We start from the raw sequence: 23,230 nt of genomic DNA, 5'->3' as shown, positions 1-23,230 counted from the left end.
ATTGAGTAATTCAAAAAATAGAAGAAAAAAGAGACACATCTTTAAAAAAAAAAGCAAGATGGTAGACTTACATAGAAATATATGTGTAATTAAATTTATTGTAAGTACACTAAATCAAGCTAAATAAATATTGTGAAACCAGATTAAAATAAAGCAAAACAATAGCAGTTGAGTGGCTCATATAAAACTTTAAAAATAAAAATAAACTTTGAAAGTAAAAGAATGGAAAACATTATACCATCTACCCATTAGAAAAATTTTTAAAAATCTGGTATAGTTATTTTAATATCAAATAGACTTTATGTTATAGATGATTATTATGAGAGATATTCCACCATGAAACATGTTCAATCTAAGAGGAAGATATCTTGCACCCAGTATCATGATTTCAAATTACATCTAAAAAAAGTCCAAAACACCAAGTAAAAGGATAAATAGAAAAAACCAGTCTCAATTGCTGACAAAAAAATTAAAAGCATAATGAAATAATGCTTTTATTATATATAAATAATAATTTATATATGTATAAAACAAAGTATGAAGTTACAAAATTTGCCCTGTAAACTGCATAGGGACACTATCTCCGTGAAATACATATTGACATTTAGAAAAACCCTCAGCAAGTTTCAAAATATATACCTGTATCCATACTAAAATGATATCACCTCATGCCTGTCTGAAAGGCTAAAATTAACAACACAAGAAACAGCAGATGTTGGCAAGGATGCAGAGAAAGGGAAAGCCTCTTACACTGTTGGTGGGAATGCAAACTGGTGCAGCCACACTGGTGAAAACAGTATGGAGTTTCCTCAAAAAATTAAAAACAGAGCTACCCTACAATCCAGCAATTGCACTAGTAGGTATTTACCCAAAGCACACAAGAATACTGAATTGAAATGATACATGCATCCTGATGTATAGCAGCATTATCTACAAAAGCCAAACTATGGATAGAGTCCAACGATCCTAAATGGCCATCAACCAATGAATGAATAAAGAAGATGTGGTGTGTGTGTGTGTGTGTGTGTGTGTGTGTGTGTGTGTGTATCCACACACACACAATGGAATATACAATGGAATATTGCTTAGCCATAAAATGAAGAAATTTTGGCATTTGCAATGAAGTAGATGAGCTAGAGAGTATTATGCTAAGTGAAATTAAAAAACAAAATAGATGAAATTGGGGTGGGAGGAGAGAGAGTCAAACCATAAAACAGCCATTAACTATGAAGGGCATTTGTGGTGAACATTGGGTGTTGTGTGCAAATGATGAACAACTGAATTCTACACCTGAAACTAATTTTACACTATATGTTAATTAACTGGAATTTCAATAAAAACTCGAAAAAGAAAAAAAAAATGAACTAGATATATTTTTTTAAAATACACTAGAGAAACACCACCTTGCTGATAATTAAAACATACATTTCATATTTGATCAGAGGAGAAGCCTTCTTCTTTGTGTCTTTCAATTACTATTTCAAATAAAATATTGGTGCTGAATGTATTATACGCCATTTAGGTTGATTTTCATGAAAATGTAAATAGTAAATTTGGAACCAATTTCCTCTAAATCTTTCCTCTAAAATACTTTGCTATTAACAAAAGCATGAATGTCTGTTGAACTATTAGGCGTTGATTCTCCAAATATTCCACAGCACTGTATCAATTCTAGTCACAAATGAGCTAAAATTGCAGGATGGTGTACAGTTTTGCAATCATTTCAAGTTCTTCAGGGAAGTTTTGTTAAATCATCAAATTTCTACCATTTTATTGTGATTATTTGACATGTGTGTGTTTTTTTTCTCTTTCCGCAAATATGTTATTCATTCTTACTTACTCAAAGGCAATTGTCAAAATACAGGTCTTTTCATTTAGGGTTCAGAAGGTTTGCTTTATGAATTTTCATGAAAGTTATTGATTTTTATATGTATATTATTTTTACAGAATAATGGAGGTCAGGGACTTTTTACTTAAGAATAAATTAAGCAATAACTGTAATAGAACTGTAACATAGTCAAAACCAAAATAGGGCATAGTAAGAATCTTATGATGTGCAGTATATTCCTTTCAACAGAAGGACTTATCTTGAAGAATTTTATACCCCAAAATTTTTCTGTGAAGGAGAACTGGACGTTCCTTGTGCTCTTTGAGTAAAGATTCAAGCCATGGAAGGACTGATTTGTTCTTTCACTGTGAGACTTGCAAGTGGCTCTCTTCCTTAATCTTTTCCCAGCCACATGTACGCATTATCTATAATCGAGCAGTGGCTGTTCTCTAATCGGGGCATGAACCAACTGGTCTCTCTCCTACCTTCTGCCTCCCTGACCCTGAGAGGCAGCCTGCTTAGGCCTGGATCTTTATTTGCTATGCATCCTAGGCCACTGGGTTTGCAACTCCCTGGTGTAAAGACTTTGTAAAGCAAACTATCAGTCTAGTTCATTCCTGAGTTTTCCAAGTTAGTCAAAGTGCATTTATTTTAAGTTAAAATACAACGATAACCTTAAATTAAGATATAACAAAGTGATATACAAGATATAACAAATTGATTCACTTTCTCAGGGCGTGGCAGGTGAACAGAAGAAAGAAAAAAGGGAAAAACGCTTTGAAGGAATATTTTTGCAAAGTTTTATATGCAGATGTTTACACTAGAGTCGATCACAGTAGTGTGTAAGAAAAATGGCTCTCTGAGACAGGCGATATGAGAAGGCCATCAGGAAACGTGTAAAGATGTTACATCTTAAGAGAAACAAATTACTGGACCCATCTGATAACTGGATATGATCTTTACATAAGTTGAATTGTATAAAGATTTGTGCATTTCATGGTGCTTCATGAACACAAGTCCTCATAATATATCACTTTCCCCTTCAAACATTTACAGGCTTTCCCATGATATATGTAGCCATTTGATGGCTTATGATGAGTTATGATGATCACAAATAAATTAAAAAATAATTTACTGCAAGCCACTGTTGTCATGGTGACACTAAAATTTGAAAGTAGCATTGTGTTTAGTGCAAAAGGAGGACAGATTCAAAGTCTCTTCAGCAAGTCGGAGTGTGAGGTTCTGGCTGTATAGCATCTCTGTTTCTAAACTCTAAGTGTATCTCACAGTGTGACAGGGTTGGGTTCTGCTTGACATTCTGCCCAGACCACTACTGACTGAAGAAAGGAAGACCCCCTTGGATAATACACTGAGTTCACTCAGAGAGTGTACATGCATTCTGTTTTCTTGTCAGGTAAAATAACTGTTTTCTCCATAAACTGATGTTTCCACAATAACCCTGTTTTTAATCAATATAAGGGGTGCCTGGGTGGTTATGTCAGTTGAATATCTGACTTCAGCTCAGGTCACGATCTCACAGTTTGTGAATTCAAGTCCCACATTGGGCCTGCTGATGTCAGTGTGGTGCCCGCTTGGATCCTCCGTCCATCTCTCTCTTCCCTCTCCCCCAACTCTCTCTCTCTTTCAAAAATAAATAAATGTTAACAAATAAAATTAGGAATCATTCCTCTACATTTATCACAATTATAGTTTTCTATTGATTTTGAAAATCAATTTTAATGGCCTTATAAATTTAAAAATTAGTTTATGGAGAGAAGGAGGGAGAGAAAGAGTGAGAGATGATATTTGTATCATACCCAAGCATTTACTGAATCCTGATAATGTATCACTCAAGACTAATTCTATTAGGGACTATGATATAAATATATATCTTTAAAATAGTAGTGGTGGGATCTGCTTGAAAATAAGGTAGACAAGTCACTGTTGTAAACTATAGTAAAGTTTATATTTGATTGAGGTTACCATTATTGTTCATTATATTAAAAAAATCTTTGAACTTCAGTATCTTTATTTTATAAAAGAATAGTAGTTGACTTTGACTGCTACATGTGTATATGCACATTGTGCAGACCAAGTGATAAAATACAAAAAATGCAATGCTAGTTATAAAATGACTTATAATTTAATTTTGTGGTTTAATGTCATGTGGACTTATCTATGATTTTTAATTTTCTTCTAACCTACTTCCTTCATAGAGCAAAGAACACATGAATGAAGCAGGTCACACATTCCATCTCTAGAACCAGTATTTTAAAATTGATTCTACCTGTGAACTTGACTTGGATGTCTTTTCACAGTGGTAGTTTGACAAAGTATTTAAATTTGACTCCTTCACTCATTCATCCTGCAAGGGGTGGGTACTGATCTGAACACTGAAATTTACATAGACAATTCAAGCATCATTCTTACTCAGACTTAGGGTAGTAAGAAGCCTATGTACTTATAGATATAAATAAAACATTAAAGTACCATGTAACAAAAAACAAGGATTTATTAACTCTGTTAATTCTGCAACAAACTTCAGAGAAAATTGTAACAGGGCTTTTAAACAGAGAAATGTTAGTGTGGAAAATTATGGGTTGAATCTAAAATGTGTAAGGGTATTATGTTTTAGGAACAGGAAGTATTTGACTGTGGCTAGGCCCAGAGTGTATGGAGAGAAATAGTAAGAGATACAGTGAGGGAAGCTATTTCACACAAACTTGTGAAGAGCCTGTGTTGATATACCATGGTGTCTACTTTATTACAGTTTTTAAACATCATGTATCAGAAAGGTATAAGGGATAGCACCCCTACAGGATTGTTGTGATAATTAAATATTATTCTATAAAATGCCATCTGCAGTTTCTACCATATTAGAAATGCTGAAAAATATTTCTTTCCCACTCTGAGGAAGTCATAAACACCATTTCTTTTGAAAGTTACAGAACTGGGGGCGTATGAGTGGCTCAGTCTTTTAGGCGTCCAACTTCGCCTCAGGTCATGATCTCACGGTTCTTGGGTTCGAACCCCACATCAGGCTCTGTGCTGACACCTAGCTCAGAGCCTGGAGCCTGCTTCAGATTCTGTATCTCCCCCTCTCTCTGACCCTCCCCTGCTCATACTGTCTCTCTCTCTCTCTCTCTCTCTCAGAAATAAATAAAACATCAAAAAAAAAAACAAACAAAGTTACAGAACTGACACCTTCTCGCCCTGAATTGTCTGAAAGTTTGTGCCCTCCATTCACAAAGTTCATCTTCTACTCTGAGAGCTCACTTTATAGTGTTACCCTCACCTTTTGTGGGGTGGGGTGTGTGTGTGTGTGTGTGTGTTGGGGCATTTACGCACATAACATTGAAGATTTTTTAAAATTTCAGTCACAGAAAACATATATGCATTTTTTTTGCAAGAGTAGAATGTCCACCTCAGAATGTATTTTGGATACCTCTTTGTGTGCCTTAGTAATACATACATAACCGGTTCAGCAAATGCCAGATATCAGTACTTAGAACTACTGTATCACTTTTAATATTTAAATATAACACCAGCTGAAACAGTATTTTTTAACACATGACAACTAACCACCAGGTTCAGGGGACAGTAAGTGGAGTGATTTCTTTACTATTGTTTAGAGGAGGGGCAATAGAGAACACAAAAACAAAATATTCCCATTTAAGATGGAAACATGACTTAAGTATTTAATTTTTGTTTTATGTAAATGAAAGGTGATAAAAGTCAATCATAAGAAGCAAGTACATACTCTGAGGAAACCGTGGGGGGTTGTCATTGACATCCGTCAGGGTGATGTTGACCGTTGTCGATCCTGAAAGCCCCCCGACTTGCCCGGCCATGTCCTTGGCTTGAATGACCACAGAATAGTGTTCTCTGGCTTCTCTGTCCATATTATGTAAGGCAGTTCTAATAACTCCTGCAACATATTTTAAACAAAAGAGTACAAATGATATATTAAATGAGAAGCACCTCAGATGTATCATTTCCCCCCATGTTTTAAGAAGTACATTTAAAAACATTTATTAAGGTTTATTTATTTTTGGGACAGAACCAGAGGGTGAGCAGAGGAGGGGCAGAGAGAGGGAGACACAGAATCCGAATCTGAACCAGGCTCCAGGCTCTGAGCTGTCAACACAGAGCCTGAGGTGGGGCTCGAACTCCCACATTGCAAGATCATGACCTGAGCCGAAGTCCAATGCTCAACCAACTGAGCCACCCAAGTGCCCCAACAAGTGCATTTTTCAATGAAATACATTCGTGAGAAATCCACTTCTGAGACAAACAATACCTTAAACAAGCTACTAAAACCACCTCTTCCGACCCCTTCATTTTCAGCCACATGTCTTAAACCATTCTATCAGTGGTACATTGAGATGCCCATTGTTTTGTGTTCTTTGGCGTGCCTTGCAGAGCAGCCCCATGGCCCAAGCTTGTTCTTCTGCTGGACTACCAAATATTTTACAAGTTGTGCTCCTCAATTATGTCAGTTAAGATGATTTGAGAAGAGGTTAATTTTCCTCTTTACAGAACAATTTACATAGCTTCCTGACAGGGCTGTCAAAGTTGGATGATGGAAAACATTGAAGAATTGTGGATACTTGAGCAAAGATTATAGACGGGAGTCATTTTAACATTTATCAAGATTACAAAATTCACTATTTTTATCAGGAAATAGCAGCTACGATAAGAACTAGATGTAAGTACCTAAGCAAAATAAAGTGATGAAATTGATGCCAAAAATCACAGGTACAAGTCACATTCTTTATTTCACAGTGCAAAGGAGACATTATAGGTATTCTTTTATCAAGTAGTACTTGGATTCAATAAAGAGATAAAAAATATGTGTTATATCTCCATTTGTATCACCCATAGGTATATGTGCGCGCACACACACACACAAATCAGATAGCTTTGTCAATAGATTCTTAAATCTACAAATGGAAATCCATTTTCCAGAGGGCCAAAACTATTAACTGTATTATACAAAAAGTCCTCATCTAGATAAGCTATATAATAAGTATATACGTATATGTATATATATGTCTTTACATTTATGTTATATATGCATGTAAATATAATATAAACATATTTACTACTACATACATAGATCAACACTTAACAACCACCTTTTTACTTTTATTAAAAATATTTGGATCATGTCATTTTTGAGAAAGGGACCGAGCCCCACTGATTAGTTAACAGTAATATTCATGGGACAGTGGACTGCTAACTATAGAGTTTAACAAAACTGTAATAGAGAATATGTTGATACAATGAAAGAACATAGGGTTGTATGTATATTCCAACTAAAAATAGTCTTTTAAAGGTGGAAGGGATCAGTCAATCAGTTATTCGGAAGAGACGACACTGCAGCGATTTTTGTTACTGTTGTTTTACCAAATTGATTGTATGTGTAATGACTTCAGGAGAAGCCTAGGGAACCAGGAAAAGTGATCTCACAACTTTCAATATTTGTGAATTTTTAATTGAGGGAGTTCAGGAAAATTTTCCTGAAGCTAAATAGAAATGAAAATTATTCTTATCAAAATAAATTATAATAATATGGTAATAAATGATTCATCTAATTCATGCATATGAAAAAGCCTCAAGCATCCTTATTACAAAGAACAATGTTTTATCATGTATGATAATTATATAAGAAGGAATTGAATTGATGCAGAAATGAACAAGCTGAGAATTTATGAAACTATTTTGTGATAGAAACATATACTTTCTAATATTTGAAAAAGATAAAGATGTTGTTTTGAAAAGAATACATTATAAGTGGGACTTGCCTCTGGTGTGTAGAAGTTTGAAAGGGGTAATTTTATACAATGAAATCTTTAAAGTGTTATTTGCCGAATATAAAAATATGAGTAAAATCAATCATTGCAAAGAGAATGATAAATAATATATTTAAGCAATTTGAGAGACTGAGACACGCACACAGGGAGAGAGGAGGAGAGAGAGAGAATCCCAAGCAGGCTCCACATTGTCTGTGTAGAGCCTGACATGGAGTTTGAACCTATGAACTGTGAGATTATGACCTGAGCTGAAAGCAAGAGTCGGATGCTTAACCAACGGAGCCACCCAGGCACCCTGACAAATTTACACATTTTGAATGTTATTCATTTAAGAGAATCAGAGAAATCAGTCCAACCCCTGTTTGAGAGTACACATCTCAATAATTTTATTCCATTGCCATTATATCCCTTCTTTCATAATAGTTATGTCTGACCGAAAATGAGAAGAAACTTGTCAGCCAAATTTGCTTATGGAAAGAAGACGGTATATCCAGAATTGACACATACTTCCCAGAAATGATTGTCTAAGAACCCACTGAACCTCACAGTCCTCTGGAGGATGCGCCTGTGGACGTGCTTAGCTATGACCTACCTCAAGGGCGCACAGGTAACTGGAGAATGTTCATCAAATTGCCATAGTCAAATAATCTCTATCTAACACATTGCCCAGATGCCTGTAAGTGGGGCATCTCAGAACACAGCCAATGCATAGTAACTTTCTTTTTTCCTTCTAAATAGGTATCTTTAGAGCAGATTTAGGTCCACAGCAAAATCGAGAAGTAGTTACCATGTACCTTCCCCCATTCCTTCCTTTCCACACACACACACACACACAGCTTCTCCCACTGCTACCATCCTGCATCAGAATGGCACATTTGCTACAACTTATTAATCTACACTGACATATCACTATCACCCAAAGTCCTCTGTTACACTAACATTAGGAATCACTCTTGGTGCTGTACATTCTATGGGTTTGGACAAATGTCTAATTACATGTATTCAGAATTATAGTATCAGAATAGTTTTACCGCCTTGAAAATCTTTTCTGCTCCGCACATTCATCTCTCCCTCCCTCAGTGCCTCGCAACCATTGATCTTTTTACTTTTTCTGTATTTTTGCCTTTACTGTCTCTGTAATTTTGCCTTTTTCAGGAAGTCATATAATTGGAATTATATAGTATATAGTCTTTTCAGATTATCTTCTTCACTTGGTAATAGGCAGTTAAGGACTCTCCATGTCTTTTCATGGCTTGATAGGTCATAATTATTTAGTGCTAAATAATACTGCATTCTTTGGGTATACAGTTGTTTATACATTCACCTGCAAAGGACATCTTAGTTGTTTCCAAGTTTTGATGATTATGAATGAAACTGCTATAAGCATCTGTCTACTGGTTTTTGTTTGGAAATAAATTTGCAACTCCTTGAGTAAAGATCAAGGAGCATAACTACTGGATCACATGCTAAAAGTCTGTTTAGTTTTTTAAAACACTGCCAAACTTCTGAAGTGGCTGTACCATTTGCATTCCTACTAACAGTAAACGAGAGCTCCTGTTGCTTCAAATCATTAGTGGTGTGGTAGTGTCTTCTGTTCATTTGTATTTCCCTGGACATATGGTGTCCAATTTTTCAAATTCTTATTCCCATATGTAGGTCTTCTTTGGCGAGGTTTCTGTTAGATCTTTTGTCCATTTTTTAAATTGAATTGTATTATTATTGTTGAATTTTAAGAGTTTGTTGTATATTTTAGATAACAGTTCATTATTTTGTTATTGTATATAAAAAGTCATTGCCACACCCAAGGTCAACTAGACTTTCATTGATGTTACCAGGAAGGACTTGTATCTCTCTACCTCTCTCTCTATCTCTCTATCACCTATCTATATCTACCTATTTAGAGAGAGGGGAAAAAAAAAAACAAGCAGGGGAGACAGAGAAAGGCAAAAGGAGAGAGAGAATCTTAAGCAGGTTCCATGCTTCAGTTCAGAGCCTGACATGGGGCTCAATCCCATGACCCTGGATCATGATCTGATCTGAAATCAAGAGTTAGGCACTCAGCCGACAGAGTCATTGAGGCACCCACAAACTTGTAGGAGTTTTAAGTTATGTATTTCATGTTTAGGTCTTTGATCCATTATGAGTTACTTTTTCTAAGGATGTAATGTCTGTGTCATTTTCTTTTTTCTGCATATGATATCAATTTGTCCCTAACCGTTTTCTGAAAAGATTATTTTCTTCCATTGTATTATGTTGCTCCTTTGTCAGAGATCAGTTTCCTATACATACAAGGGTCTATTTCTGGATTTCTATTCTGTTCCATTTATATGTTTGTCTATTTTTTCATCAACACCACACTGTCTTGACTATTGTTTTGTAGTAAGTCCTAAAGTCAGATAATGTCAGTCTTTCAACTTTGTTTTTCATCTTAAATATTGTCTTGGCTATTCTGGGTCTTTGCCTCTACCTATCAACTTTAGAATCAGTTTGTCAATATCCACGAAATAACTTGCTGGGATTTTGATTGGTTTTCCATCACACCTATAGATATCATTGGGAAGAACTGACATCTTCACAGTGTTGAGTCTTCCAATTAAAGAACATGAAAAATCTGTCCATTTATTTAGTTCTTTGTATCTTTCATCTGAATTTTGTAGTTTTACTTATACAATTTTGTATCCTCCTTGTTAGATTTATAACTAAGTATTTCTTTTGGAAGCAAGGTAACCTAAACGGCCTTATGTTTTTAGGTCATTTTCTACTTGCTCATTGTAGGTATATAAGAAAGTAATTTTTATATAGTAACCCTGTATCCTGAAATCTTGCTATAATGCTTATTGGTTCCAGGACATTTTGTTATTGTTATTGATTCCTTAGGATTTTCTACATATACAATTATGTCATGTGTGAACAAAGATTGTTTTTTTCTTTGTTCCTCATCTGCATAGCTTTAATTTAAGCTACATGATTAAGATTGTGCATTTTTCAGTGGTAAGTGATAAATGGGATTAGTGAATGAATTATATCTTAAGCAAATTTCACAAATGTATTTCAGAGGAATTGATTATTAAGATTAAAACATATAAAACACATTCTGATATTATAGTTAAAAATACTAACATATTGCCTGATTACTTGAAGCAAATGGATAGTATTGGTTCAAAAAAGTTTTAATATCCCTTGTCCAAGATTACAAGATCTTGTGATGAAATCTGAAAGTTCCTTGTTGGGAGCCATTCTGAGCCCACTAGTCAAGAAAACTCCTGGTGAGGTTAAAGCAAGTTTGCATGGCTTCTTGCCAATCAGATTATGATCAATATCCACCCCCACTCAATTATTTCTTCTTGAGCACTGGCCCCTAAGGCACCTTGTTGATCAATATCGGGAGTGACTTGTCCACTTATTCTGGCCCTGGTATGATGATTGCACCTCATGAAGGAACTTACTGTGGGAACTTCTTCTTTTGATTATGGGAACAGACATCATGTCTCCAGCAGGTCCTGTTTCCCTCCATACTATCCCTTGAGCTATGAACAGGCTAATGATCCTTACTCATAAAAGATTGACCTTTACATGTACAATCCTGTTTCTACTATTGCATTAGTCCAAAAGGTTCATACAGCTCAACATGTAAATCAGCTAATCAAAAATGTGTCTCATGACCTAGCTATTCAAGAAATCATAAACCTAGGGGTGCCTGAGTGGCTCAGTCAGTTAAGCGTCCGACTACGGCTCAGGTCATGATCTCACAGTTGGTGGGTTCGAGTCTCACGTCAGGCTCTGTGCTGACTGCCAGCTCAGAGCCTGGAGCCTGTTTCGGATTCTGTGTCTCCCTCTCTCTCTGACCCTCCCCTGCTCACGCTGTCTCTCTCTCAGAAATAAATAAAGCATTAAAAAAAAAAAAAAGAAATCATAAGACTAGACTCAAAGGTAAATGCACTCGAAGAGGCTATTCTATGTATTGAAAATGAACTAAAATCTTTAAAGGTATGGCTGGCTCTCCAGTGCCATAAAGCATATAACTGGAAAACCAAGTCTTGCCCAGAGACAAATAGCCTAACTTAGAGAGAAGGAACAGATAAGGGCAGAACATAAGTTACCACATACACCTTTGCTAACTGGTGATGTATAGCAGCCCCTTCCCTAAGGCCTACATTCCACAAACCCCTTCCCTTCCCCTGGCAGCTGGGATGAGGGTGGATAAGAGTATCTACAAACCTATGACTTAATCTTAGTGTTATTAAAATGTGAACCCCCTGTTATTTTCTTAGTTACTCAACCTCACTATAATTGGGGCAGTTCTGCAAGAAGACTTCTGTAAAACCTGTTTCTGTACATTTTCCCAAAACATCTGATCACAGAGAACTATCCATTGTAAAAGTTCCATTTTCTGATGCCGTGTTAACATTTGACCTATAAATAAAGACACCAAAACCGACAGGGCAGAGATGCCTGTCTGGTGATCAGAAAGAATCTCAGGGCTCTCTCCCTCCCTCCCTCGCCGACACCGTCCATCTTTTGGGGACCCCTGGGTCCGGCCAGAGATGGACTCCAGCATTCCTTCCTGCTCCTTGATCCCTCTTACCCTGCAGAAGACTTCTGTTTATCTCCAAGTACCCAGTATTATCATGGATCTTCTTGTTTTATTCTACCATCATGGATGAACAATTGTCCATGTTGGTGAACATTTAAATAGATACTTAATCATTATTAAATTATTTTCATAAACATTGTGACTTGATAAATTTACTAGAAAATATAAACAATGTTGAAAGAAGATAGGAAAAAAAAAGGCAAGCATCCTTTCCCAATAATTTGAGAAATTTTAAAAAAAGAAAAATAAGTAGTAATCATAACTTACTTTCCATTCTCAATGCTTAGTTTTGAGAATATATACTTTGAATAAGTATACGCACACATATATACACATACATATTGATTCTGCTTTACTTTTACTCAGGCTGCTATATTTTCTTTTCTTTTATTTATTTATTTTTATTTCATATTTTTGAGAGAGAGAGACAGAGACAGAGTGCGAGTAGGGCAGGGGCAGAGACAGAGGGAGACACAGAATCTGAAGCAGGATCCACGCTTGGAGCTGACAGCACAGAGCCCGATGCAAGGCTCAAACCCATGAACCCTGGGATCATAACCTGATCTGAATTAGGATGCTTAACCAACTGAGCCACCCAGGCTCCCCTCAGGCTGCTACATTTTAAAAGAGAGAAAACATTAAGCAAAATTACTTTAAAAAATCAAATATGAGTTAAATGTGAAGCTACCTACTCAAAGTGGTTTTATGTGCTGGTTTTCCCAAGTCATTTTCAGAATATCCCTGCTTTTGCTTACCTATTAAAACACTCCCTTTCCTTCTAAGCAGTGTACCAGCTTGGGTGATCAATTACTCAGTCAGCCTAATATTTACAATGTTGCTAGTGGCTTTCAAATTTGACTCTGATTCAACACTACCTTGAGATTGCCTGAAAGGATACATTCCTTGGCCCTAGGGTCACTGATTTTGTGATTTGGAGTGGGGTCTGGCCTACTCACAGCTGTCATTGACCGCTGCATTAGTGTGCTTTGGCTGTCGTGAAAAGATACCATAGACTCAGTAGCTCAAGCCATAGAGACTTATTTCACACATTTTTTAGGGGCCAGGAAGATCAAGGTGTCAGTTTCCTGGTGAGAGCTCTCTTCCTGGCTTGCAGGCAGCTGCCTTCTCACTGTGTCTTCAGATGTCTTCCCTTCAGTTTGTGCACAGGGAGAAAGAAAAAGAGAAAGATTGCTCTGTTCTGCTTCTTATAAATCCACTAATCCTGTCTGAAGAGACATGACCACCCTCATGACATAATATAAACCTAATTACCTTAATCTTTTTTTAATGTTTATTTACTTATTTACTTTGTTTGAGGGGGGGAGAGGAGAGAAACATAGTCCAAGTTGGGGAGGGGCAGAGAGAGAGGGAAACACAGAATTCGAAGCAGGCTCCAGGCTCTGAGCTGTCAGCACATGGCCCAATGTGGGGCTGGAAGCCACAAACTGTGAGATCATGACCTGAGCCAAAGTTTGATGCTCAACTGACTGAGCCACACAGGGGTCCCTGTTGGGAGCTAGAATTTAAACATAATGAAGGGGGGGAGGGTTGTACAAAATCATTCCATCAATGATTTAAAAATTTGGGCCTCATACAGGGAGACAAAAGAGGCAGACCATTTCAGATAGGTAGGTGACAGATTTTTTTGTTTTTGTTTTAATGTTCATTTATGTTCATTTATTTTATTTAGGGGGGAGGCGCACAAGCAAGTTGAGGAGAGGGACAAAGAGAGAGGAGAGAAAGAATTCCAAGTAGCCTCTACATTGTCAACACGGAGCCCAATGTGTAGTTCAATCCTATGAACCATGAGATTATGATGTGAGCAGAAATCGAGTCTACACTCAACAGACTGAGCCACCCAGGCACCCCAGAAGGTGGAAGTTTTAATAAGCAAAGGGACTTACNAAGGATGAATATATATATATATATCTATATATCTATATATATAGATCTATATATCTATATATCTATATATATATATCTCCATACCCACCCACCAGTATCTTTTCTAAACATTTATATAGAGAACTTACCTGGGTTCAGTCACATATATGATCTAGATAGTCTCAACAGCACATTGCTCTTTCAAAGCTGCTTTCTTAAAAACTATTTCCAAACTGGAAATGGTGGGTGGAAATCCTATTCCAAGGACAAGGAAAAGAGTGAGGAGCCTCTGATTGCCTGGGTTCAGTTTGTGGGTCACCTGGAGGTCCCATTCTCTCAATGACCACCCTCAATGGCCATAATAACCCCTACACGTGAGTCCAATGCGTATGGGTCCAGGCCACTTCGAAAAGACAAAAGATGAAGTGTGACCATTATGTATTTACACATTTCTTTACTTTTTATCTCCATCTTGTCATGCCAATAAATGAATATACATATGGGAATACATACATGCACACAGACAACAACTAATATGCAGTGGTAATATTCATTTTCCAAAACTGTGGAGGTTACTCTCTTGTTGAAGGCTTGGATAAACTATATTTACACAGTCCAGTGTGAAATGATATTTGTTTGTTTGGCTTTTTCTGCGATGTATCCATCTAGTTGATGATTGTACTGTAACTTACTTTTGCCTTCCAAATAAATTTAAGAAGGACATACTTACCTAGAACAAGGCCTTTTCTTTAGGTAAAATTTTAAAGACAAAATATACAGAACAGCTAAATTACCTAAAATTATTTTACTGTTCGATTTTTTAAAAGTAAACTCTCTTCTTTCAATGCACGCTAGGTAACTGGCAATGGCATATTCTGAACGTCAGTTGGATAAGCTTCACTAGCAATGTTTACTTCAAAAATTTTAACTGGAAATGTTGCCTCTTATTCTCTTGTGATGCTGGGTTGAATCAACAGGATGTGATTACCCTTGTATCATTTTGTTTTGTTTCTTATTACCTTCCTGGGTAAACGACTGCAGGTGCCCCGCTGCCTGCAAATTACCTTCTGACTACTGCTTCCCAATCACCGTGATATGTAGGGGCTTGTAACTGGGAATTACTCTCTGTTGAATACAAGTTCATAACATTGAAAACTCATCTGTGGTTATAAGCATTACTTATTGAACCCGACTCACTGGCCTACCATATGTTTTTGTTCCCTGACTGAGGATATTCCTATATAGCAATATATTCTCCAAAATGTTTTCTTGCATTTTTTATCCACTAAAAAGAATTTAAGATGCAAATGTACAAATCTCGTTCATTAGAAAATACTACAAAAGACTGCAAAATAAAATTCCTACAAGTTAAAACAAATAAACCAGCATGCACATTCAAATCTCTACAGAAACACCCATGGTCCGTATTTGCACTTATAAGAGAAAGAGATGAGTTTTCTTCCATGTTTAAACTACCATGAGCACTTTGACTCTATAGAATGTTTTCTTAATTTGCTCAATTGCTCATTCATTCATTTAAAATCTATTGTATCATTATTTAACGTATATTAAAATATACTGGAGTCCCAATGTTTTGTGAATGTGGCACAAAGCACTTTAGTAACAAAATTACATAGAATGTCAATTATTATGTAACTTTAAGGAAGCCACCTTTGATCTACTGAATCAGAATCCAGGGGAGTGGGTCCAAATATCAGTATTTATGGCACTTTCCTTCTGTGATTCTCATGAATGGTCAAATTGAGATATCTACCTAGAGTTGAGAAGACAAGATATCTGTCCTCAAGATACTCATTATTTCATTGGAATATCTGTTTCTTAAAGTAATATGAATATGGAGAGATTTGGAAATGTCTAGAAGTTTCATTAGTCATCTTTTACATGATGACACTTCAAATCTTGGCAGTAATCATTGATCCTTCCAACTTCCTGTCTGTAGTGTTCTAGGTATCTGGAAGGTTCTTTATGTTTGCTATTTCACCGCGGTTTGTTTCAATATTTAGTATATTATATACTGCTACATATTCTGAATTTTCCCTCTTGACTTTGTAAAGATAATGTGCCTTCCATAATTTCTCATCTGCATTGATATTGAACCTATATGTATCCGTTAGCAACGCAGTTCCAGAAATCTATTTTCTTCATTCCTCACCAATTCAAAACATGTTGAATGTGTTTCTGCTCTGTTTAAAATGTGAGATCCAGAAACACAAAAGACAGAGATTATGACATTAGAATGTTATGATTAGGGTATTTACTGATAGGGAAATAGGTATCCAAATCTGGAAAGTTAAGTAATACAGAAAATATATTTTATTAAATGGCAAACGAAACCCAGACTTCACAGTCTTCACACTCCAAAATAGAGGAGTATGACCAAAGAGTACTTTATGGCAGAATGGAATGTTTGTAGGTTACGGAAAGGTAAGTGTAGTAGGATTGCCATGGAAAGGCGTGTGACATGAACAAAGTGAGGATATTCAATGTGTGTAGCTACAGAGATTGGATTCATTAGAAAATGCTAAGAGAATGGTAGAGATTAGGTACCCAGTGATTCTAATACTCTGACATGTCTCTACTTTGCTCCTCATGTGACTGGTAGTAGTGAATAGTTTTGTTGCTGTTCCTCTAAAGTCAAGACAGACTAAGCTTCACTACTTGTCAGATGTTATTACTGGCTGTGGCTGAGCAGATGCAAAGTTATCTCTAGAGCTACATTTCCCACATTTGAGACTCTAAAGTGCCAATGGGTAATGGATTAACCTCCGATATTTATTTATATTTTTATTATAGAATTGATTTTATTTTTAAAGAAAAATATATATTAAACACTGGCATCCTAGAATTAAAAACAAAACCCCTTGACATATTTAGCCCCAAGCTATGACTCATGGAATTAACAACTATAAATTCATGAAGGAAGACATTTTTATGCTTTAGTAGGAAGATTCAATTTTTCCTCCTCTATATTTTTCTCTTCCTACCACTAAAATTGATAGTGAAGCATTTTATTTCTCCTGAGGAAAAAAGGACGAAATATTCACCTGTTTTGAGTATGGATTTAGGCTCTCCTTTCAGGTACATATATCTCACATATTTTCCCCATATGCCCCATGAGAGAAAAAGCTCAAAGCTTAAAAAACTTCTCCCTAGACCAGAAGCTTATAAAACTTTAAATATGACCCAGGACTTGCTGACATTAAAAACCTAATGTTACAGTGACATTATTTCAAGGAATTTACTTTGTGGAGTCTGTAGGAGAGGCTTGATCTGTTTTGAAAGACAGGAAGAGAGGGCAGAGAGGAGGAGAAAGGGAGAGAGAGAAGAGAGAGGAATATCATACAAAAGTAAGTGTTACCATCTCTGTGGATTTAGAGTCATAAATCAGACAGATTTAATGAGAATATAATTGTATTGATCTATCATCAAAGATACTTCTCATTTTAAATGATTTTGAATTTTCTCTTTTCCCACTTTGTTTATTTTTATGTCTGTTATTGGTGTTTCAATGTAATCTATAACTTCATAAGATCAGTCTTGCTAGTTAATATATTTAATAACCATACCAATAAAATCATAGGGCTACCAGGGCATTTGTGAAAGCCAAATAGTTTGTATATTTTCAGGCTTTCAGCATGACTACTCCATTTACCAAAAATGTAATGAGGGGCACCTGGGTGGCTCAGTCGGTTAAGCATCCGACTTCAGCTCAGGTCATGATATCGTGGTTCATGGGGTCGCGTCCTCCATCAGGCTCTGTGCTGACAACTAGCTCAGAGCCGGGGCCTGCTTTGGATTCTGTGTCTCCCTCTCTCTGACCCTCCCCTGCTCACGCTGTCTCTATCTCTCTCTCTCAAAAATAAATTTAAAAAACATTAAAAAACATTTTAAAATGTAATGAGACAGCACTATATGGAGAGAATAAACTATGGATTTAAAAAACTATCTGGGGATAAATTTCAATGGAGATGATGATAATGATGGAACTACAGGCAGTTATAAAGTGTTTATCAAGCATTATGAATAATGCTTTATGTTGATCATCACAGTAGATTCTCACATCAACTGCCTATGGTAGTCATTCATATTATCCTATTTTTTAAAAAAAAAAAAGGATTATAAGAATAGGAAGGGTAAGAAAACTGCCCAAGGACAGGTAGGTATAAGATAGCCAACATTCAATCCTTACAATTAGAATTCAGAGTCAGCTGTCACAATCACTTTCCTCTGATTTTCTGATTTCTTTTGAGTAAATCAGAGAAAATGCTGCAAAGAGGCTGAAATGGATTTTGGAAAGATGTCTGCATCTTGCAAATGAATTTCAGAAGCAATTTCTGGTTGCCTGGCCCTAGCTGGATTCTAATAGCATTGGAATCCAAGTTCTGAATAAAAGCAAGAAGATATCAGACAAATAGTGGATAATTCTGGGTAACTGAAAGATGGAACTCCCAAGCTAAGGACTGAGTCTTTTGAACAACAGATGAAAAGTGGTTAACATAGAAACCAAAGATTCATCTTTTTCCAAGTGGCCATTACCTGTTTATGTTCTGCTTTTTGCAGGGAATCAAATACCAATATCTAAACAGTGGTGAACTATGATTGATTTGATGAATACAATACAATGGAAGTCACTTTACTGCATTTTATGCCCTGGACTTAAAAGTGGTGAAAACTTTGACCTTGGTCTTTGAGAGCCCTAAGCTGTCATGTAAGTAGTTTAGCTACCCATCCCAGAGACTCCATAGAGAAGCCCTGAGATAGGAAGGATAACAAATCATAGGGCACCTGGGTGGCTCACTCAGTTAAGCTGACTGAGTCGAGCCCCACATTGGGTTCTGTGCTGATGGCTCAGAGCCTCAGCCTGCTTCAGATTCTGTGTCTCCCTTTCTGTCTGCCCCTCCCCACTTCCACTCTGTCCCACTCTCTCTCAAAAACAGACATTAAAAAGTTTTCAAAANTATCCGTAGGAGCTCCTCCAGCTTTCCCCACTGAGGCATTAGGCAAATTAGACACATCTTTAAATACCCACACAAGTCCACATGCCAACTGAATGCCCCCACGCAGACAGGCCAATGCTACATGATCAAGGAATTGCCCAGATAAGCCCTGCTAAACCTCCTGATTTCCAAAATCACTGTTATTTTGAAAACTGTGGGTTTTGGGGTAGTTTGCAACACAGCAAGGACATTCAGATTTGGAATATACACATATGCAGATATATATATGCACACACATATGCGCATGCATACATATGCACACACATATAATACATGCATACACACATTTATTACTCGTAGTTTGGATTCTAGATCTACCCCAACACTATTAAATCAAGATTACATATTTCCTCAATATTATTTCTTCTTCCTTACCTTTCTCTCTCTCTCCCACCTACTCACCCAACACTTCTCCCCAGAGTTGGAGTGCATATAAATGTACATAAACATAAACACACACATTTCAAATATGTCTGCTATGGTGCAGGTAGATATATAATTCTAGGTAAAAATACCATTTGAAGAAAAAGAGAAACTGACACCCATATAATTGATATCCACTGAACACATAGGTTATAACTCCTATAAATAATGAAGTTTTAAGATTCTTATCATCTGGAAAGTTGCATGTTATGGAGAGTAATATTATTTATGATATTAATGAGACTTTATTATTTTATTATTATTATTTTGTTTTCTTTAAGAGGGAGAGCATAGGCGTGAGGGAGAGGGACAGAGAGAGAAAGAGGGAGAGAGAAAGAAAGAGGGAGAGAGAGAAAAAGAGAGAGAGAGAGAGAGAGAGAGAGGGAGAGAATGTTAAGCAGACTCCATGCTCAGTCCCCAAGAGGGGCTCAGTTCCCCAAGAGGGACTCAGTCCCCCAAGAGGGACTCAGTCCCACAGCCTGGGATCATGACCTGAGCCATAATCAAGAATAGGACACTCGGGGCACCTGGGTGGCTCAGTTGGTTAAGTGCCCGACTTCAGTTCAGGTCATGATCTCACGATTGATGGGTTCCAGCCCCGCGTTGGACTCTGTGCTGACAGCTTAGAGCCTGAAGCCTGCTTCGGATTCTGTGTCTCCCTCTCTCTCTGACCCTCTTCCACTCACACTGTCTCTCTCTCTCAAAAATAAATAAACGTTAAAAAAAGAAAAAAAAAGAATAGGACACTTAACTGAGCCATTCAGGTGCCCCATTTAAGAGATTTTTTTAATCAAGATAATTAGAAATAAAATTTCAAAGTCTTATAATATTAGATAAAAATACTTTATTACTAAATATTGAATGCTTGTGGAAATATTCTAACCTAAATAGAAATGCATTTTCTTGGAAAATAATGATGAAATAATAATTTTAAAATATACTAAGAAGTACTAAGTATGATTATCTCAAAATAGCTTATTCATATTATTTATAAAAAATGGATGGCTTCAAAATGGATATACAAATAAGAAATATTAAGTTTATCATGTAGATATATTATGCTTGTTAAAACATTGGCATAGTTTTTTTTCTGCTTCTTATTTTCTCTATGTTTTATTTTTTTCTTAGTTTTTCTTTATGAGGCTTAAAACAAATTTAAAAATTAAGATTCTCTATGTATGATGTTTTTGGGTGTAGTTACCACTTAAGAAAGAGTATTTAATATTGCTATACTGAAAACTTTTGAAATATTTGTTAACTATATTTAAAGCCATTATTTAAGAAAAATACTAAAACATTGCTTTATAAATATATACATATATACCAATGACTGTCTAGTTCTATTAGTAATGGTATAGTTGACAATATAGGTCTATAAGTAACTCAAAATTGATGATTTCTCTATAGTATCGATTTAAGTATTACACAAACTGCTTTCTTGATTTTAAAAAGAAAACTTCATTTTAAGAGTATGATTTTATGATGCGTTATATCATACTCTAATAATTGAAAAAGGCATTGTTGGGGTGCGTGGGTAGTTCAGTTGGTTAAATGTCTGACTTTAGCTTGGGTCATGATCTCTCAGTTCATGGTTTGTGCCCTGCATCCAGCTCAGAGGCTGGAGCCTGCTTCGGATTCTGTGTCTTGCCCTTTCTCCTCTCCACTCCCCACTTGTGCTCTGTCTCTCTCTGTCTATCAAAAATAAATATTAAAAAATATAATAAAAAATAGGGGCACCTGGGTAGCTCAGTCGGTTAAACGATCGACTTTGGCTCAGGTCATGATCTCATGGTTCGTGGGTTCGAGCCCCATGCCCCATGACGGGCTCTGTGCTAACAGCTAGCTTGGAGCCTGGAGCCTGATTCAGATTCTGGGTCTCCCTCTCTCTCTGACCCTCCCCTGCTCGCTCTGTCTCTCTTTCTCTTTCTCAAACATAAATAAAACATTAAAAAAATTTAAAAAATAAAAGGCATTGTCATTTTCAATAAGATGTTTATGACATGCATGCTATATGTATGGATATGTATGTATGCACATATATTATAAACACATTTTATACATGTCACATATAACACATATGGAATACTGAAGCAAATTCATATATCTAATCACTAAAATAATCTTTAAGATTTCAAGAGTATACATATGTATATGTTTATTTCCGTTGGCACATAATCTAACAGTGAATCCTTAAGACACTGGTGTACAATTCATATTGCTTTTACACTTTTAAATATAAGTCTAACATGAAAACATAACAAATTAATCATGTAACCGTGCCACTGCCTATATTTTCCTGTAACTTTATGAATGGTAAGGGCGTAGCATGTTTGACAATATTTGGAGGAAGATATTATAATGATTGTGTAGATTTGACTAAGAATTCAATTGTAGATGTCTAATTTGCATTAATTTATAGATAAATTTATTATTAATTAGTAATTGATGAGTACACATTGTGACTCCAGGATCACTGAGAGGCAATATGGTAAGATCATGTGAATAGGGAAACAAGTTATGAATATCCCTTACAAACACAGAAGCAAGTCACATGAAGTAACTCAAAGAAACATGAACGTTTTATAGAAAGAATTTTATTCCTGGGAAAGAAGTTTCCTCATGTGTTAAAGCTTCATCTGTCCACATTCTTGAATGGTTCAAGTGAGCAGTAATAGTAGGCAGGGCACAGTCTTACCATCTTAGATGTAAGTGATGTAGTAAGTTAATCTGGTAAAATGTTTAACCAGCAGCTAAATGATAATAACAGCATGTACAACACAGCAGGATAGGTACTGTATTCTAATTTAAATGGTATTCACAAAATACTTGAGTGCTTGTTGAAGTATGTAAATACAAAATGCTGTTGCTTGTACTGTGTGATGGAAAAATGACAGGATTTACTACCTTTCGATAACTTGAGGCATGGAAGCTGGATCCATCAATATATGTGTAGGTATTTGGTCTTTTGATAAAGAAAGTAAACAGAAAGCCCTAAACACATGAAAGATGATGCTAGAAAGATTTTTCTTATATGGTTTGTAGAATGGGGCTTTTAGTCTGTATCTGAGTATTTTTCTTGGAAGGGATTCCTAGGCAAGAAAAATGTAGCTAAGGAGTAAACATTAAAAAACTTTTTTTTATTCTCTCAGGCTATACAATTTTACTGTGTTTTCTTAATATTTAGATTCATGGAGTAAAATGTTGATGGGTGAAATTGCAACCATGGTAAAGGAAAAAAATGATTAAAAAGTGATAAATATGTCATGTTGTTGATTGCTGAGAATATTGGATAATTTGACATGTTGCTCAAAAAAGGAATTTGTGTTAATAAGATCTATTGAGAATCTGCTCCACAGTAGAAAAAAACACAACTGAAAGACAGCATCCTGCATATGTTGGGTACAGTTATGAACCACCAAACAGTAAAAACAGACAGCTAAAATAGAAAGTTTCCACCGAATGTTAACTTTTACTCTATTTCTCCAGTGATCGTTAGATCATAAACTGGTAGATTAGTGAAAGCTAACAGGTACTGGAATTCTTAGAGCTCTCCATATGTGTACTGTGAAAGGTGTAAACACCTCTTCAGTCTTTGCACAACACATGCTACATAGTATCTGTCATCTAAAAAATGAGAAGTATACAGAACCTGAATTTATGCAAATTC

The 23,230-nt window shown here is 36.0% G+C and overlaps 1 protein-coding gene across 6 annotated transcripts in view; it reads right to left on the bottom strand.

The window, feature by feature from the left end:
- LOC144238239 (cadherin-18) overlaps positions 1-23,230 on the bottom strand; it is a 595,479-nt gene that overhangs the window by 113,148 nt on the left and 459,101 nt on the right. For 5 of the 6 annotated variants that reach the window (XM_077772003.1, XM_077772030.1, XM_077772038.1 and 2 more), the window contains exon 5: positions 5,589-5,756. In XM_077772003.1, coding sequence (XP_077628129.1) covers positions 5,589-5,756 — 168 coding nt within the window. Of the gene's footprint in view, positions 1-5,588; positions 5,757-23,230 lie in introns of those variants that run through there. The other variant, XM_077772048.1, reaches the window with a different exon arrangement.

This window comes from Crocuta crocuta, unplaced genomic scaffold (assembly GCF_008692635.1).
Source record: "Crocuta crocuta isolate KB4526 unplaced genomic scaffold, BGI_CrCroc_1.0 scaffold51, whole genome shotgun sequence".
In the NCBI taxonomy this organism is placed as follows: Eukaryota; Metazoa; Chordata; class Mammalia; order Carnivora; family Hyaenidae; genus Crocuta; species Crocuta crocuta.
Note: the sequence above shows the minus strand (reverse complement) of the source record. Positions and strands in the feature narration are given on the sequence as shown.